The sequence below is a fragment of the Aspergillus heteromorphus genome, assembly GCF_003184545.1.
Source record: "Aspergillus heteromorphus CBS 117.55 chromosome Unknown BO70scaffold_8, whole genome shotgun sequence".
In the NCBI taxonomy this organism is placed as follows: domain Eukaryota; kingdom Fungi; phylum Ascomycota; class Eurotiomycetes; order Eurotiales; family Aspergillaceae; genus Aspergillus; species Aspergillus heteromorphus.
Genome location: NW_020290413.1, coordinates 1,090,012 through 1,111,418, shown reverse-complemented (window position 1 = coordinate 1,111,418; position 21,407 = coordinate 1,090,012). Strand labels below are relative to the sequence as shown.

The following is a 21,407-nucleotide window of genomic DNA, read 5'->3' as shown; positions in this document are numbered from 1 at the left end:
TTAGCGTGGCCCCCAACGGAGCCAGCGCTATGTATCTAGTGTGTATTTACATGGTATCTAGTGTGTAGGTATCTACCTAGGTAGACAGATAGTATTAGACTGTCTGGCACAGCGGAGAGCAGGCAGGCATCATGGATCGATCCATGGGTAGAGTGCACAGTTTGGCGCCCTTTCAAATTCAATGAACAGGACAGTCAACCCAATCCGGGCCCCCACGTTGACAGAATCCATTGATTGGAGTACGGCTGGAATGAGATGTTTGTCCTGCATGAGTCGACTAGTACTAGCTAATTAACAATTACTAGCTACCACTGCTATTCCGTACTGTAGTATTACGGACGCGCCTAACTAAGTAGATAGTACTCCTGATCATGGGAGGGGGACGGCCCCAAGGCTGCCGACAAATTGACCGCAAGGCTTGCCAAATCGGGACCGAAAGTTGCCCATTCGAGCGAAGGATTAATTAATTCCGTAGCAACCCCGTCAAGGAACGACGGGAAGCATGGCAGCATGGCAGCATGGCAGCACGGCAGCATGGCAGCACGGCAGAGGAATGGACAGTGTTACCTGGAAGAACCACTGCTTTCCAGAAGCATTGAATGCCCCCCCCCCTTTCTCTACCCATTTCCATTCGAGAGAATGTTGAAACTCAAAGAAACAAACACAGCAGGCCGGTGTTATCCGACCGGAGATAGGCCTTAGCAGTGATTGGAAACCCCGCCATCAAGATACACCACAGCAGTACTAGCAGATGGCTAGGCAAGGTATCTAGTCCGGTAATAATCGATGGTAATTCCGTACAGGTAGTAACGGAAACAGGACTCCGTTCCGTCCGTACGGACGACAGCCAGGGCCAGGGCCAGAACCCTGCCCCTGCGACTGTCGAGCCCGCTTCCGGCCAACCCGCTTTGTCCTTCTCCTGCCCCATGAACGACGGGAGAGGGTTGAAAGAATCGCTGGAACTGGGAGATCCATCCGTGGTCCACGGTCCGGACGTGTCTTTCCCTGGTGGGGCTCTGCGAGAAGATGGCTGTCCATCGCTTCGGATTTCTGAGGTTGCAAATTTACGAGCATGCATACAGCATTGCTGCTGCTGCTGCTGCTGCTGCGCCTCCACACCTCTCGGCACTGACGTGGTGCATGAACCGGGTAGATAGTGTGCATCAACAACAGGTCATGGACTTATTATCATCGCGAGACAGGACTCTGTTGGCGGTAGACCACTGCAGAAAGATGCGACTGGCGAATCTATCTGCTCTGCTGTCATGGATCTTCAGCGCTGCACACTACCTATCCACCATACCCACTGACGGGCCTGGCTGGTAACTGACTGACTAGATCGCCGTTCACTCATTCCGTACATCTGGGCAACAATGTCTCGGAATACCATCCCTGCTATATGTCCCCGGCCAGTATGAAGTAATATCTGTCCGTTTCTGCAGAACAGAGAGAGCAGAACTCATCAATTACGCACTCCAGGGCTATGCTATCTTCTCCTCAGGTACCTTTCCAGTAACGGTACTGCTAACCCGTACTGTTGCTACCGGCTGGGCTTCATCTCATCCCTATCTAAGACACCCTGGTCGATTCGAGATAGCATTGTGCGTTAAAGTCTACTGGGTTACCGGGGCCATCGTTTGCCACCATCGTCAGTTCACATGGTGTGCTGCTACCGGCCTCCTTTGGCTTGTTTATACTGGTCCAGGACATTGAGGGAACTCCCGAGAGATTGCCGGATGGGTACATTTGGGTGCAGTTGCCTTTGTTCGTATATCACTTGCTGGGGCGATATGCGACCCTGTCAACGGTCTACCGGCACTGTTACAGCCGAGGGGGATCTCGGTTTGCGTTCTGAACCCCGAGAACCCAGGCGCGATATGCCCGATAGCGTGGTATACGTTAAACCGGCAGGTCATACGGAGTACTGGACATATGTATACGAGGGCTGCAGCCAATAAGGCGGGGAAACTGGATGTGACAGTTTGAATAGATGAGGAAATCGCGAATTCCTCGGGCTTTCCATCGCTCTCATTCTCTCTCTCTCTGTGTGTGTGTGTGTCTGCCTTCTACTCTCCTCCTGTGCAACGCGCCACGGGAGCGAAAAGGGGAGGGATGAGGATTGTTCGTTGGCACCAGCCAGGCGCGTAAGGGCGCCCACCTAGCAGGGCGTATCGACTGCCAGGGCGTTCAACCCCCCAGCTGAGGCTGAGGCCACGATTGATTGTGCGAGCTGGATTCCCCTTAAGGTTGCAGTGACCCCAGAAGCCGGGTTGGGTTGCACGGGGGAGCCGGCGGCTCGGACGTCAGGGATTCCGATGGTATCAAACATCCTGACTCGGTCGGAGCTCGTATAGGCTGAAAGCCATCTGGCGGCACTAGGATGCGACCCCCAGCATCGGGGCACGGATTCGTCAAGCATGAGTTACATCAGGCGGCTCAAAGAGGACTGACTCCAAGTCCTCGAGTCCTTCTCCGCCCGTCAGTAGTCTCGTCCAGTCCACCCTCTCCCTCGAGTCCCTCCACAGTGGCACAACCCGGTGGAGTTGGGCGCACGTCCCGTACGGAGACGGCGGACGGTGAGACCGGCGAAATCCGAACCCCGGTCGCATACATGATGCCTATCTGGGTAGGCAGGATGCAGCAGGAATCGAGTAATTTATTCCTGTCAATTGCCAATAACGGCAGGGTTCGTTGATTGGCGCCGCTGGGAACTCCAAGGTCCAAAGGAGGGCCCCATGACTACTACTGAGTGACTGACTCACTCACTCACACAGGCGCGCACCTCCCGTCACTCAGTATCACTCATCATCCCAGCCGTTGGACGCCTAATCGACATTCTAGGTTCTCATTTCGTGACGCCACGCTAGTTAAGGGGGATGACAAATGACCCGCGGAACAATCAACCAGACCCGATCCGATCAATAATCATCAGCTCTTGCCTCAGCCTAGCACCCTCTTCCCCCATCATCACTTTAATTTTCTCACCAGGGTCTGAAGATTACAGACGGCCGGATGGTGGTGCCATTCTGGACCTGGACCCGCCTATTGTGGTATCGGCCTTTCCTGCACTCCGAGGTTGGTGCTTACTTCCTGTCCTCTGGATTTAAACCCACGTGTGATAAAAAAAAAGGCCCGTATCTACGGATCATATATACGATGATACAACGTGGAAACCGCCGGTTAATACCCAACTTCCAGAATGTGATCACATGCGGTTGACATATCCCTCCTATCACAGGGGAGTAAGTGCTTCCTGGTTCCAGTCATAGTGACACCCATCAGAGTAGCGTAAATGCGGATGGGCACACGTATGTGGCCAGAATATCACCTCCTGACCATGCAACCCCGTGCGTGACTCTGTTCGCAGCGAAGACTTCTGGAAGATCATGAGAATAAATAATAATGCCCATGCAGCGCCCATTGCTTGTGTTGCGGAATATTTATACTGCTAGTACTAATATACCCGGCTCCACGGAGTAGCTTGGATGTTTTCAAGCGATCCTTTTTAACAAGACTAGTAACGAGAGCTTAGCAGGCTGTTGTTATAATTGGATGCACCGGGAATGTAGACGGAGACGGGGGGGAAAGAGGAGGAGGAGGAAGAGGAAGGAAAGATGGCAAGAAGGCTCTTAAGAGCACGATATACCTGTTTACTTTCTACACTCGCCATGCATGCATGCATCCACACGCACGGCAGTAGGTCTATGTCTGGTGGCAGAATGGCTAGGAAAGCAAGAGACAAATGCATAGAGATGTGCTCTTCGACCAAACAGCAGATAGCAGACGGATGGGACAAAAAATCTACATCTCTCTCTTAATCACACCAGGATCAAATAGGTCATACATATCATACTTTATCAATGGTTCCTCTGTACTGTATTCGAACGCGAATCTGTACGCCAAAGACGAAGAAATTCGACTCAATGACGCCTCGATGCAGGTCAACGGAATGAGCTGAAACGAACATAGGAAGAACAAACAGGATCAATAGGCAAGAGGAGGAGTAGTCGTAGTCGTATATGAGTTGCGGGAATGATGGGGGGATGATGGATGATGATAGACTACGAATGATGAGGAGGCAGAGAGCTAGAGGGTTTGGGGAGGATTCAAAACTTCACTAGATAGAGCACAGACAGGCAATAATGAAGTGAAGAAAGAACAAAAAAAATGAGAACAAAGAATTAAGAGAAGCGGGTAAAACAATCCTCGGAAAGTTGAGAAAACAATAACACAACAACACAACTTAAGAAGAGACGGGTTATCCGGCCTCTGCTCCGTTGATGCTCATCTGGTCAGGGTTGTATCGCCGTCTGCGCATGGGAGCCTTTTTTCTTTTCGCGATAGCTGCGCTCTGCGTGGTGCCGGAGCCGCTGCCCATCTCGGTGTCGCCGTCGTTATCGGCCTCCCCGTGCAGCGCTTCGTACCGGGCCATCTCATCCAATTCTCGAATGTCCGTGGGTTTCATCCGTAGCCACTTCATGCGTGGACCCGACCGCGACCGCTCCGAAACGCGGAAGCCATAAATTCGCGACTCGTAGATCCGGCCCGGGCCGAGACCTGGGCTGAAGTTGACCGTGCGCACGCCGTTGATCTCGGCTGGCTGATTGGGAGGTGGCACATCCGGGGCCACCTGGTTGTTGATCGAAGAGGAGGTCAGGGACGATGAGCGCGTCGGAGACAGAGCAGAGAAGGAGCTATCCAACCGGGGTCCGATGTCAAGATCTGGGAAGGTCATAAAGAACAAGCACCCGAAGGTAGTACCGAAGAATGCCCCATCGACCGAGTGAAACCGACTGTTGGGGGGCGTGTACAGATCCTGACAACTGGGGCAGAACAGTTTCACCGTCTCCTGGCCGGGCGTGTCGGAGCGTCCCACGGGCAGGACCTTGCATCCGTTGCAGTAGACTCGGGGACAGCCACCAAAATGTTGCATCTCGTACTTTTCCAGCATCTGTTGGATTCCGGGTCGCGAAGTGATGTATCGCTGGTGAATCAGCCCGTACAGTAATTCGGCAGAGCTCTCGATGACGCTCAAATCGCTCGCCACGCGTGCATGCGTCCGCGCGCCGGCCCTCCGATATCCAGGCGGCTTTTCATCCCCCAAGATCTCGTCCTCATCTTCTTCCTCTTCCTCTTCCTCCTCGTCATCCTCGTCATCCTCTGGTTCCACGTCCAGGATCATCTCGAGCGCCTCCTTGTACATGGGGACTTGCGATTGCAGACCCGTCAGATTGAAGTCATCCTCGATGAAATCTTCCGACACCTCCGCAAAGAACTCATGGCCCATCAGGGAGCAAAACGAGGAGATCCATGACTCCGGTGCACCTTCCGACGACGACATATCGAAGGAATCGGACGCGGATGAGGGCGTTGATTCAGACAGTTGACTCAGATCCAGCCTGTCTAGGCCGTCGGCCAACGCCGAACCTGTCACTCTCGACACGTTGCCGAGATACGTTGAAAAATCGATTGGGGAAGATCTCGTCCGAGATGGAGCGCCAGTTAAACCTGCACCAGCTGTAACTGTTCTGGTACAAGTTCCGAGGCCGTGAACCCTCCTCGCGAAGGGAAGGCGGGATTCGAGAGGGTTAGGTGGACTGCCGATGGCGTCCGATGTAGGGCTAATGGAGGGACCGTGTCTTGCTGATAAGCGGCGCGGTCATGACAATATGCGGGCAGGTGGATTGTGCGATGAGGGTGCGTAGACGCGATCGTGTTTTGAGGATGGAATCTTCCCCACTGACAAACAAATTCTCACAAGAACATCGACTGGGAGTGCGAAGAAGCTGGAGGGTGGGTTTAGCCAGCTGAGCCCGACGATTTGGGCCGAGGAGGAAGCGGAAATCCTTGACCCTTCTTTCCTGGATCGAGGGACGGAGGTTGTCGAGGGGCTTCCGAAATTAGGTTCGTGGGGCGGTCGGAAAGGTGGGTGGTGGACAGAGAGGGTCAGATATGAATGAACGATGGGCAGGCAGACGGGGCCACGGGAGGGATGGCGAAGACTCGAAAGGGACAAGACGAAGAGAGAGGGAGGAGGGGGTTCGGATCACAGAAGGGGTGGCCACATCAACAGCAAGCAATTAATTCACGGCCGGAACATGTTCTGGGGTTGGCTTTGGAGGATGGGATGAGGGAGGTTGGCGACCGAGAAGGCGGCTATTTCCCTCCTCCCGCACGGTCACGTGCCCGGCGCCCAAGGGGAACCCGGACGGTCTGGATCGCATCCTACACTCAACGTTTCTGCTGCTGAGGCCGTGAATTGTCGTGGTATCTATGGTACGGTATAGCTGTCCCATGCTGTCCCTACTTGCGGCAGCTGTCAGGTCAGCCATACAGATAAGCTACTTCATCCTAGAATAAATCCCTGATCACCCGTGACCACTCCCCTTCATCGCCAAGGACACCCGAAAGTCCCTCCCCGGTGTTTTGGATCTCGCCATCGTGGCCCACAAACCCGCTGATACTATCGGAAGCCGCACCCGAAGCCATAAAGTTGCCAAATCCACCCACCGCTTCAAACAGGTTCGTGAGCTCGTGGCTCATCTGGAGGCCATTCAGCGGACTGTTACCCAACTCCGCGACGCCATTCATCGGTCCATATACCGACAAGTCATCGATCGGGTGGCCCGCCAAACCTGCCATGGCGACCGCCGCGGTTGAATGAGGGTCGTTGGTGTCGGATCCAAAGGGCCGGACGAGCACCCCAAGCCGCTCGCCGATCTTGCGAAGACCTTTGATAGCCTTCCACAGTCGCTTGGAGACGTAGGATTTGGTGCTGAACCCACTGATCAGGTTGAGTGCCATGTAGAACTCGTCTCGCACCTGTCGGTTGAATTCTGTCGGTGCATGGCATACAGCAAGAAAGAGGACCGCCAGAGCGGCAACGAGGAAGTAGTTGAAAGTAATTTGTTGGCTGCGATAAATGTCAGAGGTCTGATTAAGCCGGGCGAGCACTCTGATGGTGTCCTTGGCCACATCTATCACTGTCTGGGCATGACCCTTGTCTTCGGCAATGCTTGCCGCGGAATGAAGGACTGGCCGATAAATAAGGATCCGGAGCTGGTTCATGCGCAAATAAAGAAGAACCCTTAGCCGCCGCAGACCGCGGTTGGTGGTTTCGCCATGGTTATGCTTCGGAGACTCAACGGGGTAGAACTTCAGCCCTTCTGGGATTTGCTTGTACCATTGGAGGATTTGATAGTCCAAATAGCCGATTTCATCCCGACGTATGTCTGTGGCACCCTCGGATCCAAGCCCGGAGTACCAAATCTTCGAGCTTATGCGATTGTATGAGATCATACACCTCAGATACGGCAATGAAGCGTCCTACAAAGGCAACTTAGCAACCCCTCCAGCGCATCACACCAAATAGAATAACGTACCGGCTCAGGAAGATTCGGATCTATATCTTCATCCTGAATGATAAATGGCAAGCCTGTGCCAAGGCTCCAGCGTCGGTCTAGACTGTAGATTGTCCAGAATATTTTGACTACCGAAGCCCACTGTTCCTCGTCAGGGAACATCTTGATCAGTGCATCGCGCCGATGGAGCCCCAATTCAAGACACATGCGCGTGGCTAGGCCTATGATGCGATAAGCCATGGCGTCATCATCCGTATGGAAATGGAAAGTCGCCTGTTGCCAGAGTTATCAGCCACAAATCTATTGGGGGGGATCGGTGCACCTACAATTATGCCAAAGAGCTGTATCGTCTTGATGTCGAGCGTTTCCCAGAGTTTGGACTCGGCAACTGGTTTCACGCTCTGGTACAGCCGCTGACCGAGTGCACTCTGGCCACCCCCCTCTACAACCAGTGTTGTGGCAAGTATCATTTTCAAGAGAATCGTGTTGTCGTCGGTGAGACCATCTGCACCGGGTAGGCCTCGTTGCGCGAACCCGGTTCGCATCGCGGCCTCCATGAATGTGTAAAGCAAATTCACCTGCTGGGCCACTTGGTCTATATCCACAAGGGGATACATGATTCCAATTTCTTCCTCGTACACGCGACAGAGGCGGAGGGCTTCATCTCGCTTGATGGTCCATATCGGATCCTTTTGGGGATGTATCGAGGTGACAAAGGGGCCTATGTGTGGAGGCGAGCCAGCCGGGGTGGCCTGTGCCGTAGTCAAATCATCCGTTATAACCTCATCTGCCGACGCAATACCCATATTTTGAAGGCTAGACCTCGCGACATCGAAGTTGAAAGCAGAGCTGGTAGGACCCTGAAAGCGAGGGTGCCGGCTACGAGGTTTGGCCAGCGGGGGGGCATGCATAGGCGTGAACACCGACTGCGAGCCATCGCGGGAAAAGCCATCGAAGTTCGGGGAATCGAGAGATGACCTTTGCGACCGGAGATCCTTCAAGTTAGTGAAGAGGCTATTGACCTGGTCCTGCAGTGTGTTGATCTGGTCTTTCATCGACCGAAACTCCCTATGAAAGAAAACCGATCAGCCGTTGAACAGGGATGCGCATGGAAAGTATGTATTGACATACTCCGAATCCTTGAAATTGTTATTGCAGCAATTCGGAGCATATCGGCCTATCGAAGCGGTCAGTTGAGGCGGCTGCATGCGTTGCGGAGAAATTAGGGGGTACTACTGCCCGTGCAGCGGACATTGACTGACATTCGAGGTTAAGGTGTCCACAGCGCTGGCACGGCACCTGGCCATTGCATTTGATCTTACGTCGCTTGCATTCGTTACTAGAAGAAGTGGCTCAGCGTTAATCGGACTAATATCTTGGAGAAGAGATCCAAGGGTTATACGGGTAGAATAGAGGGGGGGGGGGGGGAAAGTTCAAGGGCCGGGTCATACCACGCGATGGAGATGTAGCGATTCCGCTTGGAGCGAGTATGCGTTCCGTTCGTCTGTTCCGCTTTCCTCTTCGCAGTATCAGTAGCGGAGGCGGCACCCTGATCCCCAGACTCCGTCGAGGGTGGTGCCATATCGAGCTGGGGCGATTCTGAAGCCATCCTGGATGATAAACAGACTTGGGCGATTGGTTGTTGGCATGGAAGAAGGCAGCGACCGGTGCGGAGGAATTCCTTTCGACAGTTGGAGGGCGCGCGGGGTTTCCGTTTCCCCAGATGACCGGACCGGGTAGGGATCGCCGGGAATTGGAAATCTGGCAATCGAACCCGAAGAACAAAAGAGATCAAGCGCAGCAACTCTGACTGGACCGGTCAGCCGTCAGTTCTCTATATGGGTTATGGTGGTGGTGGTGGTGGTGGTGGTGGTGGTGCCGGCGCCGGGTTTCCAATGGGGTTGTTGGGTAAGGCTGAAGTTGCTCCCTCCCTCTATCCACCGTCGTTATCGGCGGCTGACAGGAGTCGACTCGACTTAGTTGCGGTGTGCGACTTACATCTTGCCTGTAACTTCCTATGCAGGATGGCGTTTATCCCTCACAGGCCTCGCGGGGCATTCACATCATCTACTATTTACATTGACTGCTGGAAACTCAATCAGGACTCCGTGCCTTGGGGAGATCCCCCATCCAGCCAACTGATCAATCCGGGTCGGAGCGGAAATTCCCCGACCTGATGATCAGGGCGGCACGGGCAGCAGCGCCAACCAATTCTACCGCCGATCCGGAGCCATGAGCCATCCAAAACAATATCCCCAAGTGGTCCAGCAGACAACCTTCTGAATGAAGCTTCGACAATGGATGCGTCACAATAAACTCCAGGGCTGGCCCTGCTGGCCATCTGCCGCCTTCAAATATAGCCTCCCTAGCCAAAGACAACAACAGCAACGCGGCCTCACCTCCCAATCCGGATCCGTCACGGCCTCTCCTCCGTACCGCCCGCCAGAGACTCTGAGAGATGTTGACATAAATCATTTTCGTGACGGCTATTTTACCCGTGAGCGCCCTGTCATCCTTCCTCGTCGATACTTTCACGATATCCCGGCCTTCGAGCGCTGGTTCCGGCCCTCCTTGATCGACCCCGATGTATCTCAATTGAACACGGCATACCTCAGCCAACATGACGCCGGCTCCTTCGTCCCACTCGAGCTCACACAACCGTTACCAGATAACAACACCTCCGAACAACAAGCAGATGGGCTCACCTTTCGACAGTTTCACGCACCGCTCAGCCTATTCCTAGAATGGATCCTCACCGCAGAGACGCTCGAGACACAACCAACGCGGCTCTACCTAGCGCAGTGCCAACTTCTGGATCTGCCACAAAAGCTTCGCGATGATTTTCCGACGCCCCAATTGGTAGCGCAAGCGGGGAAAGGAGACATCTACGATACAAATGTTTGGATCGGATATCCGCCCACGTATACACCTCTTCATCGGGACCCTAACCCGAACCTTTTCGTTCAGCTTGCCGGGCAAAAGATCGTGCGGCTTCTTCCACCCGATGATGGGCAAAAGGTCTTTGGATCCGTGAGGCGTGAGCTAGGCAGGAGCGCTGGTCGCGAAGCTGCTGCCATTCGCGGTGAGGAGATGATGCAAGGTCAGGAGAGGGTGTTACTCGAGCAGGCTGTTTGGGATGATGCGAAAGCTGCTTTGGGACCGTGCGGATACGAGGCACGTCTGGAGGCTGGAGATGGGCTGTTTATACCTCGGGGATGGTGGCATACCATCAAGGGAGTGGGAAAGGGTGTGACCGCTTCTGTAAGTTTCCTGATCATCAACATATGTACGCATACTTACTTTCAACAGGTCAATTGGTGGTTTCGTTGATCACCATTCATGGTCAGAACCAATGATAGCGATATCATGTAGACAAGAATTATATCACATTAGACCTGTATTCCAAAGCCAATCTGTTTGTCGCTACTGAATAATCGGCCTGGCCGAATATGGACCTACAATAACCCCCTCACTAGAAAAACACAAACCATAAAATTTAATCCATCATATGTATAACCCAAAAAATAGTTTGCACACTATGAGAGGAGGACAAGATAACCTGTTCCGTGCTCTTCATCTATCAAACCGGCAACGTTCCAGAATGCTCTCGTTCCGCCTCCGACACCCCATGAAATCATCCACCGCACCTAAATATTCCACACCCACCCGACCGACCGACTCTTTCTCAACCCCAGCGCAGCCAACCCCCCAAAGATATAATATAATGTACATGTTTACCACGATTGCACGCGCTTCACTCGTCAACCTGATCCTAAACCCACTCTTCCCCGGTCCTCGCGTCGCCGTCGCATCCGCAGTCACAACCAACGTCCTATTCAGTCCACGAATCCAAGCAAACCTACCAATCCACCCCCGCTGCTCTGCCTCCCACCTATACTCCACAATGCCTTCCTCGCCAGACCCCCAGCCCACCTCCAACCAAGATCAGAACCAGCAGCCTCAAGAAGAACGGAAAGAATACCTTGCTCTCCCGGACACGAACAGCGCGGCCTCATCGACTCAGCTGGATGTCAGCGGGGACGGGTCGACAGTGAAGCTGGACCATCTGGGACCGCTGGTCGTGAATCAGGATGGGTCGTTGTCGCGGATCTCGAACTGGGAACAGATGACGGAGATTGAACGGACGAATACGTTGAGGGTGCTGGGCAAGAGGAATAAATCGAGGTTGGATGCTTTGAAGAAGAACCAGGCGGAGGCGGAAGGTCAGAACTGAGGCTGTTGACCAGGGTGTATTGGTGTATATGGGATATGAGGTCAATTGCTTGGAGGAGGTTGAAGTTTCATCTATGATAGAGTGTAAAATATATTTAATGTCATTTTAAGTAGATTCATGCTGTAAGAATAGTACATAACTCCTGGTCTACCGGATGTTCTTTATACGATAGGTAGTCCGTGGCTTCCATCCATTTGAACAAACAAGTCGCCTGCTTCTCTCTAACCATTGCTATGTTATGCCTAAGTTCCTAACCAAATAACCAGTCGTTGAACCTCGAGAGCGAATTACTGTAGGAGTTAGCTTTCCTGATCTCTGATTATGGTAGCGGACATGCCTACCCTGAGGGTATCTCGATGTAGTTTCTGGTATATTGATCCACTTCGTCAACGCCGGTAAGTATGTCGATTTGCTCAGGGCTCAAGAACTTTGTGCGGTGCCAAAGTTTCCATCCGATGAAGATGATCGGGAACACCCCGATCATCGTGTACGAGAAGAAGAAAGTTGGTACGTCCCAGCTCCCAGGCAAAAAGACAGTATATCCACTCACGAAAGTCATGATGAAGGTCGAGACTAGCGCGATGTAGGCGACATATGGCTGGCCTCGGCTCTGGTATGGGAGCGAGTCGCGGGAAACGCCTTGCGACATCAGAGCCTTCCTGAACCGGGTGTAGGTGAACGTGATGACAGAGAAGTTGATCAGTTGTGATGCCGTGACCTAGATAGCTGCGAGTAAGCGATTTCGATCGGGGGAAAGTATGGCCTGTTCCAAGCATAAACATACCAGATTGACAAACCACTCCAGAACAACTGCGGATCCGTTGGAAACCTGCAGGAAAGATAGCAGCGCGACAAGGAGCACAACCGTCACACAATAAACCGGCACACCGGTCTGGGTACATTTGGTTAGGATGCGCGGGGCCTTGCCATCCAGGGCAAGTCCGTACAAACTTCTGCTAGCGCAGTAAACATAACTGTTCCCTGCACTGAAAGCAGCAAGAAGGATCATTGCGTTGACGATGTGCGGGAGGACTGAAATGTGCAACCGGTCCATTGCAATTACATACGGAGATGCAGCCGCTCCAGGCAAGTCCTTCTCGAATGCCGCAGCCATCACGGGATCGTTGTAGGGAACTAGGATACCGATGCACAGTACACCAAGAATGAAGAAAGCCGTGAGTCGGTAGAATATCCCGTTGTAGGCCCGTGGCAAAACGCCGCGGGGGTTCACGGCTTCACCGGCAGCCATTGAAACATAGTCGGGGCCAGCAATTGTGAAGCTGGCCTGGATGAGGCACGCAAGAAAGCCCATCCATCGACCCAGGTCTCCGGTCTTGTAATACTCAGCGAACGATCCAGGGTTCCTCCAGTATCGGAACCCGAAACGATCACCGAGAGGATTACCGCCGAGCATAGCAATAAATGTGAAGAATATCAAGCCTACGCTGAGCAAGACCTTGCTCAGGGAAAGCCAAAACTCGGCCTCGCCGTACCACTTTACTGCGAAGATGTTGAGGAGTCTAAGGGTCCATTAGTTCGAACAGTTCCAAGATTCATTGAATGTGCCGGAGACAAATGACGTACGAAAATAGCACAAGAACGATGACAATAATACCGGCTACTGGAACCGCATCGCTCCAGTAATTGATGATCAAATTACATGCCGTGACCTCAAACGGCACCATGGCGGCTTCGAAGATAAAGAAGTTGTACCCAGCAGCTACTCCAAAGGCTTCGTCAACATATCGACCTGCGAACCGGATGAAGGGCGAGGATATCGGCAAGTATGTCACCATCTCGGCCAAACCTAGTAACACATATTCTATCTTAGTAGATGCTACATCAGAAAAGGGCAGAACTAGAGCCATGGGTAATCGTAGTCCATGTGGTTGCGCTGGGCCATCAAAGACGATTGAAACAATCGGCGCTCGGCGCCCTGGAGTCTGGGATTTGATATAGAGCAAGGCCCAACGGGGAGGGCTATGTTTGCTGTGCAGGAAGGGGAGAAAGTGCTTCAGGTATTCGTACAAACTGTTATACATAGAATGACCGCAGACCTAAAACCAGACATGTATAAGATTCCGTGATTCATTCTAATAGCTGCAGGCACACCCAAGTAGACGTGGGGGTTCGGAAATTTGCTGTCTTTGAGGCACAGCGCAGAATGTGTTATTATTAAGTTATTTAACGCTTGCTGTCCCGAGGCAATTACCACTGGTTACATGATCGAAGCCTCATATGATGTTGTTCCGCATTGGTCCCCGGAAGCTTACCCATGACAGAGATATTTTTTGGGAGAGTCGCCCGTTTCGTTTGAGACCAAGGCGAGGGATGATAGTAGATCAAGCAGAAATTGGACTAACCAGATTGCAAATGCCAAAAATAAACTGGCAGGGCCACCCTCTATCAGGGCTTTACCAACTTGCACATACAACACCGTGCCAATTGTACCCCCGATCCCGATAAGCTGTATATGTCTAGGCTTTAGCTTGCGGTGCGTATGATCGAAGGCGAGGATCTTCGAATCATCCCCGATGGCCTCTTCACCGTCATTGACAATAGCAGCCTTTGCAGGGACATCTGTGGAATCCTCGGCGTGTTTTTCTGCTGACAATCCATGGCGACTGGTAATAGAGGATTGTCCCTCGTTGTTGATAGCCGTTGCAAAGGTCATTGGAAAGCGGAGGCTCGGCGACGGTCAAGACACCGGTTGGAGATTACGACAACCTGGAGAAGTCAAAATAACGGAGATGATATACTATGACATGAGGAGAGGAGGAAGGGAAGTAAATCAGGGGAGAACCGGAGGAGCATGGAGGGGAATTGTGGAAGGAAAAGCGCGACAAGGGAACAGAGAGTGCGGGCGAAGGGAGACCGCAAAGAAAGATGGCAGACTAGCTCAGCTAGGCAAGATTTGGCATGAGACTATGGACGGGAATATTTTCTGATCGCGCAGCTTGATTCGACCCTGTAGCTTTTGAGGCAAGGGTCTTGCGCCGCGCACGGATGGCAGAAGCAAATCACAGTGCGGAGGAGGGCTTTCCTCCAGGACCGGCGACTCCATCCGGTCTCCCCACATCGGAGGGGGGGCATATAGCGAATTTGGTACGGCTTTGAGAGTAGACATTCGTGTCTTGAGGCCTGCCAATGGATTGCTTAGTAGCAATGGTGGTGATGTCAACCCGAGCATAGCGGAGTTGTCATACAACGGCGACGAGGCGTCATCTCTTCCTGAATCGAAGGTTGCACGAGTTCGAGGGCTGAAGACTCAAGGGCTGGATTTCAGGAGCAAGGGAGGAAGAGACAGAGAGGGGCAGAGGGGCGCCGGAAAAGTTGGGCCCTGGTTGAGATTGTCCCCGCCCTAACTACTTCCAGTAATTGCCGTACCATTCCCTCAGTATCGAGTAAATACTATTCATCATTCACGAATAGAGGCAATTGATGCATATGAGACTTGTAGTACCCGATCTGGGTATGTTCTGTTTATATCTCACCAAGACTTAAATAGTATTAATCGGGTGTACAGCTATGCAAGGACCTTAATTTCAATTCATTGAGTTAAGTGCAGCTGACTGTATCACACCGCAGAAACCATGTACGGTACCTAGTACACTCTGACACATGGGAGGCCTACTACCACTGGTACGTAGCAGTAATGGGCGGGGGAAACTAACTCCATATTGGGGAAAGGATGGGAATGCACTCCATTTTCATATCCAGGTATTTAGGGACCCCCCTGACTTTTTGGACGCCCATTTAACAATGACATTATGCGATCTTATTGACTGTGGGAGCACAGATAAAGGCTGTAAGTGAGTATCGATGGCATGGATTCGGACTCCTATAGACAGAACGTGACGAGCAGAATAGAGACATGTCGATTTGCCTTCATAGGAGCCTGTTATGATCTGACAGATCCAACCGGTTAACAGCAGTCGTTCCAGGTCATAATACTAGAAGGAAGATTCGCTGACTGGGTGGCATTGCTTAAAAGAAAGAATGGAAGAGAAAGAGTCGTATGAGTCCATGTTGATAGCTCGTCATATATTATGGAAATGGTAGAGATGAAATTCCCGGCCGATCATGTTCGGATTGCTTTTGTCTGCATCTCCTTGGCCGATGAACTCGGTTCGCTGCCACGTTGAGCTGGCGGCTTCTTCCCTAGCCAACTCGGCGGGAAGAAACAATCGTTGTCTTCATAATAAAGGTGGTGTGATAAGTCGGATTCGACAGAGCTTGACCTGCGATGTCTCTCGCTGTTCGTGAGTTGGGAGCCTTGTGCAAGAGGGTTTGAGGACGACACATCGACGGTTTCCGATTGCTGGTTCTGATGGGAAGACATTTTTGCCATCTATTGCCAGCTGTTTAGACTGTACTCAAGCTGGGAGCTGATACTTGAAAGGCAACAGCATCCAGGATGGACGACAATGTGGTGGAATCCGTCGCATTTAACCTCGGGTTGGATGCGTCCTTGACGTCAGACTGCCGACCACGGGACCTCCCATATCTGTCAGAGTCGGGGCCAGATCTGAATGGATCGACCATTATGGATCCAGCTGTCAGGGGATGACACAGTCCTACTACTGTGTTGTAGAAAATAGACAGATCTTATCGAGCCACCAAGGCGATCCTAAGTCTGGGGGGGGCGAACCTAACCCAAGCTATGTAAGTTCAGGAGCTGTGGGCCCTTCGAAGAGGTGCTTTGTACTGTATTCAGGCTGTGAAGAGCCAATGAACGTGGCCCTAAACCAAAGCCTCCAAGGTGCAAGCAGGACGATAACATCACCGACACGGGCTCCCCCTCCGATCCACGGTAGCGCTGCTCCGAGCTTCCCCTCTCCCCGCCTGCCCCGCGCCTGTCTGACCGCGACCGAACCTCGACTTTTCCGACCGACCGCCAAACAACAACCGTGAATTCGAAGTCCTTCTTCACGTCGCAGCTTTTTCAGACCTGGAAGGGACGCGATCTTCCCCCCCAACAACCGCCACAATGGTCGAGCACGAGCCAGAGCCCAAACGCTTTTCCCCCAGAGTCCCCGTCCAGCTCGACTCCCCGAAAGATGATCCTATAACCGTCGAAGAACTGTCCAAGTGCGATGGTGCGTGAGTCGCATTGCCATACTGCATGGATGCATCTGTATGGCTTAGGGAAACATGCAGCTAACCGAGTATCGTGCCAGGAACTGATCCCAACCGTCCCACCCTGGTTGCGATCAAAGGAGTGGTCTTCGATGTGAGTCGGAACGAGGCTTACAGCCCTAGCGGACAGTATCATGGTAAGGCATTGCCCTCCTTTGAGCTATTTGCCCCGCGGTACATACGTTTCTGGGTATACTGACACGTCCGATTTACTAGTCTTTGCCGGAAAGGATCCCTCTCGCGCCCTGGCCTCCTCATCGCTCAAGCCCGAAGATTGCAAACCCGATTGGTATGATCTTGAGGACAAGGAAAAAACAGTCCTGAGTGAATGGTTCACTTTCTTCAGCAAGCGGTACAATATTGTTGGAAAAGTGCAGGATGCTACGAACTATTGAAGAGGAGGATGGAATAATAGCAAATTAACCCCTCCTATAATCTCTAAGACAATAATCACTTATACCCGTGCCGTGGACTCGACGCTGGCTTCGGGCTTCTACAATTGTCTTCTAGGGCAAGCTCGCCGTGATGCGCTCAATATGGCAGTGAATTACTCCGTAGTTTCAGACGAATATACGCACAGTAATCATTAGCTATCTATGTATATAACCCACATTGACTTTTATATATGTACCCGGTTTAAGCCGTTCACTTCCGAGATCGTCGCTGCATTCTCTTCTTCGCGATGATCCGATTGCGCTTAGCAATCTTGTTTTGTTCCTCGGCATCCTCTCCCTCTCCACCTTTATCGCTGGTCTCGGAGCGCTTTCTCTTCTGACCATTGGGAGGCCCCTCTTTGTTGGAACCCTTATTGGGAGGGCCTCTGTTGGAAGGGCCTTTGTTGGGAGGGCCCCTGTTCTTCGGGTTGTCTCTTCTCGAGCTGCGTTCGCCGTCTTGATCCCCGTTCCTGAAAGTGCGTGCTCTAGCTTGTTGTTCATCGCGGCGCTTGACGACCTGTGCGTTTTCAATGGCGAACTCGACGATAAGCCGCTTCTTCTTGTCAGCAATATCCTCCGTGCCAGTCTTAGGCGCCTCAACGGCATGGCCATTGAGCCATCGTAGCCCCATCAGCGCATGACGATGGGTATAGTACTCAATGAAACCATAACCTCTACTTCTGCCTGCACCACTATCCTCATTGACCTTGTGGCCATCTCGGCTTTCAAAGACGATCTTAGCTTGTCTCACGACACCGACACCCTTTTGCTTCCGCTGCCTTTCAGCCTCCCTCATGATGTCGGACGCTCTGTCGTTTTCCTCCTTGGATAGAGGTTGGCGGATCCCCTTCTTGACATCCTGGGCAAAACCAACGATTCCTTGGCGGGCGAGTTGTTTCAAATCTTTTGTGGTGACATGACGGGGGATATTACGGATCGATAAACGTGTCAAGCTGAAGTGAAGATCCGGGTTTTTCTTGATAAAGTTCTGTCGCTGCTTAAAACTGTCTTCTCTCATCTTGATCTCGGACGGAGAGAGCTTCTTGTACAGAGGCGAGCTCGGCCCAACGGTACCCTCGGAAACAAGGTAAAGTCGACGCTTGTCGGTGTCACGAACAAGTCGGCGAGAAACCCCCTCTTCTTCCAATTGTGTAGCACGAGACCTACTCACGGCACGAGCTACCTGCAGCACACGACCATCCAGTGTATACCGTCCGGTGGGATCGGCATTCTCATTCTGTAGAACCGAATGTTTGTATGCGGTGGCAGCTTTCTTTGCTTTGTCTTTGTCCGCAGCAAGGGTGTCCTGCTGCTTGGGGCTGTCGCGCACACATGATGCTGCATCCTCTGACTTCCAAAAGCAAACAAAGCCAGTACCACGAGGACGCTCAGTCTCATGATCGACAACAATTCGCGCATACCGAAGGGGTCCGAACTGAGTGAAGTGTTCGTAGAGCATATCGTCGTCGCAGGTGAAAGGAAGGTTTCGGATGAAAATAGTCGAGTCGTTTCTGTCGTCTTCCTTTTTTTCTTCATCTTCCATCTCGTCGTCCTCCTGGTCGGAATCCTCCTCCTCCTCATCATCGTCGTCCTCGCCATCACTCACGCCTTCAATATCGTCCTCCTCAGCAGAGTTGGCTTCATCGTCTGAACCCTCTTCTCCTGCCTCCTCCTTTCCATCTGTCATATCGACATCCTTCGGTTCCTGATCTTCGGTATCTTCCTGATCCTTTTGTAGGTTCTCCCAAACCTCCTTTTCAACAGCCCAGTCAACGGCCAGTGTTCTTCCGTCAACCTCCTTCCCGTTCACTGCCTGCAACGCCTTTTCTGCGTTCTTCTTTCCGCGCAAGACGACGAATCCAAAGCCCGCCAACTGAGTGCCTTTCTTCGGAAGGGTAGCTTGTTTAACCTTTCCAAAGCTGCGGAAGAGAACGGCCAGATCATCGGGCTCCTTGATACTCCAGGGCAAGTTGCGAACGATCAGCTTGGGGGGCTGAGTCGCAGCCCTCTTTTCTTCTCTCTTCTTCTTAAGTTCCAGAGCTTCAGCCGACGGCTTGCTCCGTCTGAGGTTCTCATCGACGACACGATGACGCGGTTGCGCATATTCAACCTTGATCTTTTTTCCCTCAAAGACGGAGCCATTGAGTTCTTCCAGCGCGGCCTTTGCGTCCTCCACATCGGCGAATGTTACGAAACCGTAGCCCTTCGACAGTTTCGTCTCCGGGTCGTTGACAACAATGGCATGCTTGATAATGTAGGATTGCGAAAAATGTTCCGTAAGGCCCTCGGTTGTCGCTGAGGCGGGAAGCGAACGAACGAAAAGCTCTCTTCTTGGTTGGTTCGGGTCCGAACTGTCCTTGGTTGCTTTCTTCTTCTGCGATTCAGGCGCAGTATCGAATTCAGGGCTGCTTGCAGCGTCGCTGGCCTCGGGGGAATCCCCCTGGAAATCGACCTTCTCAGCCATGATGGGTGTGTCTGAAGTGACTGTTGTCTCTAGCAAAATCAGCGGCAGAAAAATCCCGACGCCGATTTGAGTTTTGGAAGGCAAAAGCGGGTCTCTGGGCGGTGAGTCGACATGGCAGTCCAGGTTGTCCAACACGAAGTAATCCTTTTCGTTTGCCGCTAATAGGGTGGCAGCAGCCAAAGCTTCCTACCTATACAACGTGTCGTTGTCTCTTTGTCACTGCCTTTTTGACTGGATCATGCAATTAATAAAGTTTAGGTGTACGGAGTAGTACTATGGCAAGAGTGGCCTATACCTACTCAAATCACGTGATGCCATTACCGATATCTCGTGCGGATCGCGGCCGAGCATCATTGTCCCCCCGATCAGAAACATTACTACTGCCAAGACTTGGTGTAAGCCGGATTCATATGGCAATATCACGACAAGAGCATCTGGTTTCCTTCCATCGTGAGGGACTTGATCACTAAAATAAAAATTGGACAACTTTCCCTCGAGCAATGGCGGAAGAGTCTGGTGTAGGGAGTAGTTCGAACTCGATAGCTACTCCTGGAGCTTCAGGACCCTCTACACCGCAGCCTCCGTCGAAGGTCCAACAGCCCAAGCCGCAGGCGCTTCCCAACCGATCTGGACCATCAGCCATACTCGTTTCAACAAGGCAGAAGGGCAATCCCATTTTGAATCATATCAAGCTACTGCCATGGGAATATGCAGATATACCCGCGGACTACGTGATCGGGAACACGACATGTGCTTTGTTCCTGTCGCTAAAGTACCACCGCTTACATCCCGAATACATATACTCCCGGATCCGACTTGTATCAGGCAAATATCTGCTCCGGATTGTATTGATTATTGTTGATATCCCAAACCACGAAGATAGTCTGAAGGAACTCTCCAAGACGTCCGTCATCAATAACCTCACGCTGATTCTTTGCTGGTCCGCGCCCGAAGCCGCCCATTATCTGGAACTGTTCAAGTCATCTGAGAATTCCCAGCCAACTGCCATCCGCACACAACAGGCTCAGTCGTATAAGGAGTCCCTTGTCGAGTTTGTCACGACGCCCCGAAGCATCAACAAGTCTGATACGGCAAGTTTGTTGTCGACCTTTGGGAGCTTGCAGAACGCAATAAATGCCCAGCCGGACCAGATCAGTGCAGTACCCGGATGGGGGGAGAAGAAGGTCAAGCAGTGGTGTGGCACTGTAAGAGAAGGCTTTAGGGTGGATTCAGTGAAAAACACACCTGCCTCCCGACAGTTGGCGGGAGCCCAAGGAATAGTATCCGCTGCGGATCGCAGCAGGGAATTAACCCCACCCGAAACCTATGAGAAGGATGACGAAGACCCGATTTCAGCAGAGGCAGAAAACCGTCGTCTGGACTTATCGAGTCAAGCCGTTGAAGATCCACGGCCACAGGAGTTAGGTCAAGAGGAGCAACTAAGCGAAGGTATCATGGCGGCGCTGGCAAAATATCGAGAGAATGGTAGTTGATCGGATGCCGGCTACATTCATTCTGGCAAAATGGATAAGGCCTGCTCCAGAGCGGGCGGCTGCATGATAAGTCATATTGGATTCGGCACACGAAGCATGTATTAGCTTGCATGTCGGGAAAACCGTGATCATCCGAGGATTTTGTGACGTCCAAGTCAAGTTCAAAGGTCCGTTCCTCATTATATGCATTCGGGTACGCTCGGATATTGCCCATCTGGTCAAGTCTTAGTCAATTATCTTGATGGGATAGCTGTTCCGCGCGCACGCTCGAGATCAAGATTC

General features: G+C 52.2%; 10 protein-coding genes across 10 annotated transcripts; 5 read left to right on the top strand and 5 right to left on the bottom strand.

Moving 5' to 3' along the window:
* The first annotated feature begins 2,786 nt into the window (after positions 1–2,786).
* BO70DRAFT_225384 (uncharacterized protein) lies at positions 2,787–3,367 on the top strand. Its single transcript, XM_025538761.1, has 2 exons — positions 2,787–3,075; positions 3,131–3,367. The coding sequence occupies exons 1-2, from the start codon at positions 2,877–2,879 to the stop codon at positions 3,217–3,219; spliced, it is 288 nt and encodes a 95-aa protein (XP_025400855.1). The 5' UTR covers positions 2,787–2,876; the 3' UTR covers positions 3,220–3,367.
* Positions 3,368–3,799: 432 nt separating this feature from the next.
* On the bottom strand, positions 3,800–5,649 carry BO70DRAFT_225372 (casein kinase II subunit beta). Its single transcript, XM_025538760.1, has one exon. It carries the CDS (start codon positions 5,339–5,341, stop codon positions 4,259–4,261), a length of 1,083 nt encoding a protein of 360 aa, XP_025400854.1. The 5' UTR covers positions 5,342–5,649; the 3' UTR covers positions 3,800–4,258.
* Positions 5,650–6,351: 702 nt separating this feature from the next.
* On the bottom strand, positions 6,352–8,970 carry BO70DRAFT_289415 (transcription factor domain-containing protein; the record flags this gene model as incomplete). The annotated part of the gene is made up of 6 exons (XM_025539314.1): positions 6,352–7,326; positions 7,383–7,634; positions 7,688–8,429; positions 8,493–8,538; positions 8,624–8,700; positions 8,813–8,970. The coding sequence occupies 6 exons, from the start codon at positions 8,968–8,970 to the stop codon at positions 6,352–6,354; spliced, it is 2,250 nt and encodes a 749-aa protein (XP_025400853.1).
* Positions 8,971–9,245: 275 nt separating this feature from the next.
* BO70DRAFT_361132 (putative JmjC domain protein) lies at positions 9,246–10,778 on the top strand. The gene is made up of 2 exons (XM_025542974.1): positions 9,246–9,269; positions 9,342–10,778. The coding sequence occupies exon 2, from the start codon at positions 9,663–9,665 to the stop codon at positions 10,689–10,691; it is 1,029 nt and encodes a 342-aa protein (XP_025400852.1). The 5' UTR covers positions 9,246–9,269; positions 9,342–9,662; the 3' UTR covers positions 10,692–10,778.
* A 219-nt stretch (positions 10,779–10,997) lies between these two features.
* BO70DRAFT_361131 (uncharacterized protein) lies at positions 10,998–11,738 on the top strand. Its single transcript, XM_025542973.1, has one exon. It carries the CDS (start codon positions 11,086–11,088, stop codon positions 11,593–11,595), a length of 510 nt encoding a protein of 169 aa, XP_025400851.1. The 5' UTR covers positions 10,998–11,085; the 3' UTR covers positions 11,596–11,738.
* A 107-nt stretch (positions 11,739–11,845) lies between these two features.
* Positions 11,846–13,391, bottom strand: BO70DRAFT_395400 (general amino acid permease; the record flags this gene model as incomplete). The annotated part of the gene is made up of 4 exons (XM_025546533.1): positions 11,846–11,885; positions 11,937–12,313; positions 12,380–13,115; positions 13,180–13,391. The coding sequence occupies 4 exons, from the start codon at positions 13,389–13,391 to the stop codon at positions 11,846–11,848; spliced, it is 1,365 nt and encodes a 454-aa protein (XP_025400850.1).
* A 62-nt stretch (positions 13,392–13,453) lies between these two features.
* BO70DRAFT_395399 (uncharacterized protein) lies at positions 13,454–14,269 on the bottom strand (the record flags this gene model as incomplete). Its single annotated transcript, XM_025546532.1, has 2 exons — positions 13,454–13,538; positions 14,028–14,269. 2 exons carry the CDS (start codon positions 14,267–14,269, stop codon positions 13,454–13,456), a joined length of 327 nt encoding a protein of 108 aa, XP_025400849.1.
* Positions 14,270–16,585: 2,316 nt separating this feature from the next.
* On the top strand, positions 16,586–17,129 carry BO70DRAFT_386536 (putative progesterone binding protein; the record flags this gene model as incomplete). Its single annotated transcript, XM_025545830.1, has 3 exons — positions 16,586–16,694; positions 16,776–16,871; positions 16,951–17,129. The coding sequence occupies 3 exons, from the start codon at positions 16,586–16,588 to the stop codon at positions 17,127–17,129; spliced, it is 384 nt and encodes a 127-aa protein (XP_025400848.1).
* A 180-nt stretch (positions 17,130–17,309) lies between these two features.
* BO70DRAFT_361128 (mRNA-binding ribosome biosynthesis protein NOP4) lies at positions 17,310–19,809 on the bottom strand. The gene has a single exon (XM_025542972.1). It carries the CDS (start codon positions 19,630–19,632, stop codon positions 17,380–17,382), a length of 2,253 nt encoding a protein of 750 aa, XP_025400847.1. The 5' UTR covers positions 19,633–19,809; the 3' UTR covers positions 17,310–17,379.
* A 323-nt stretch (positions 19,810–20,132) lies between these two features.
* On the top strand, positions 20,133–21,125 carry BO70DRAFT_395396 (DNA repair protein RAD10; the record flags this gene model as incomplete). The annotated part of the gene is made up of 2 exons (XM_025546531.1): positions 20,133–20,837; positions 20,892–21,125. 2 exons carry the CDS (start codon positions 20,133–20,135, stop codon positions 21,123–21,125), a joined length of 939 nt encoding a protein of 312 aa, XP_025400846.1.
* Positions 21,126–21,407: the final 282 nt, after the last annotated feature.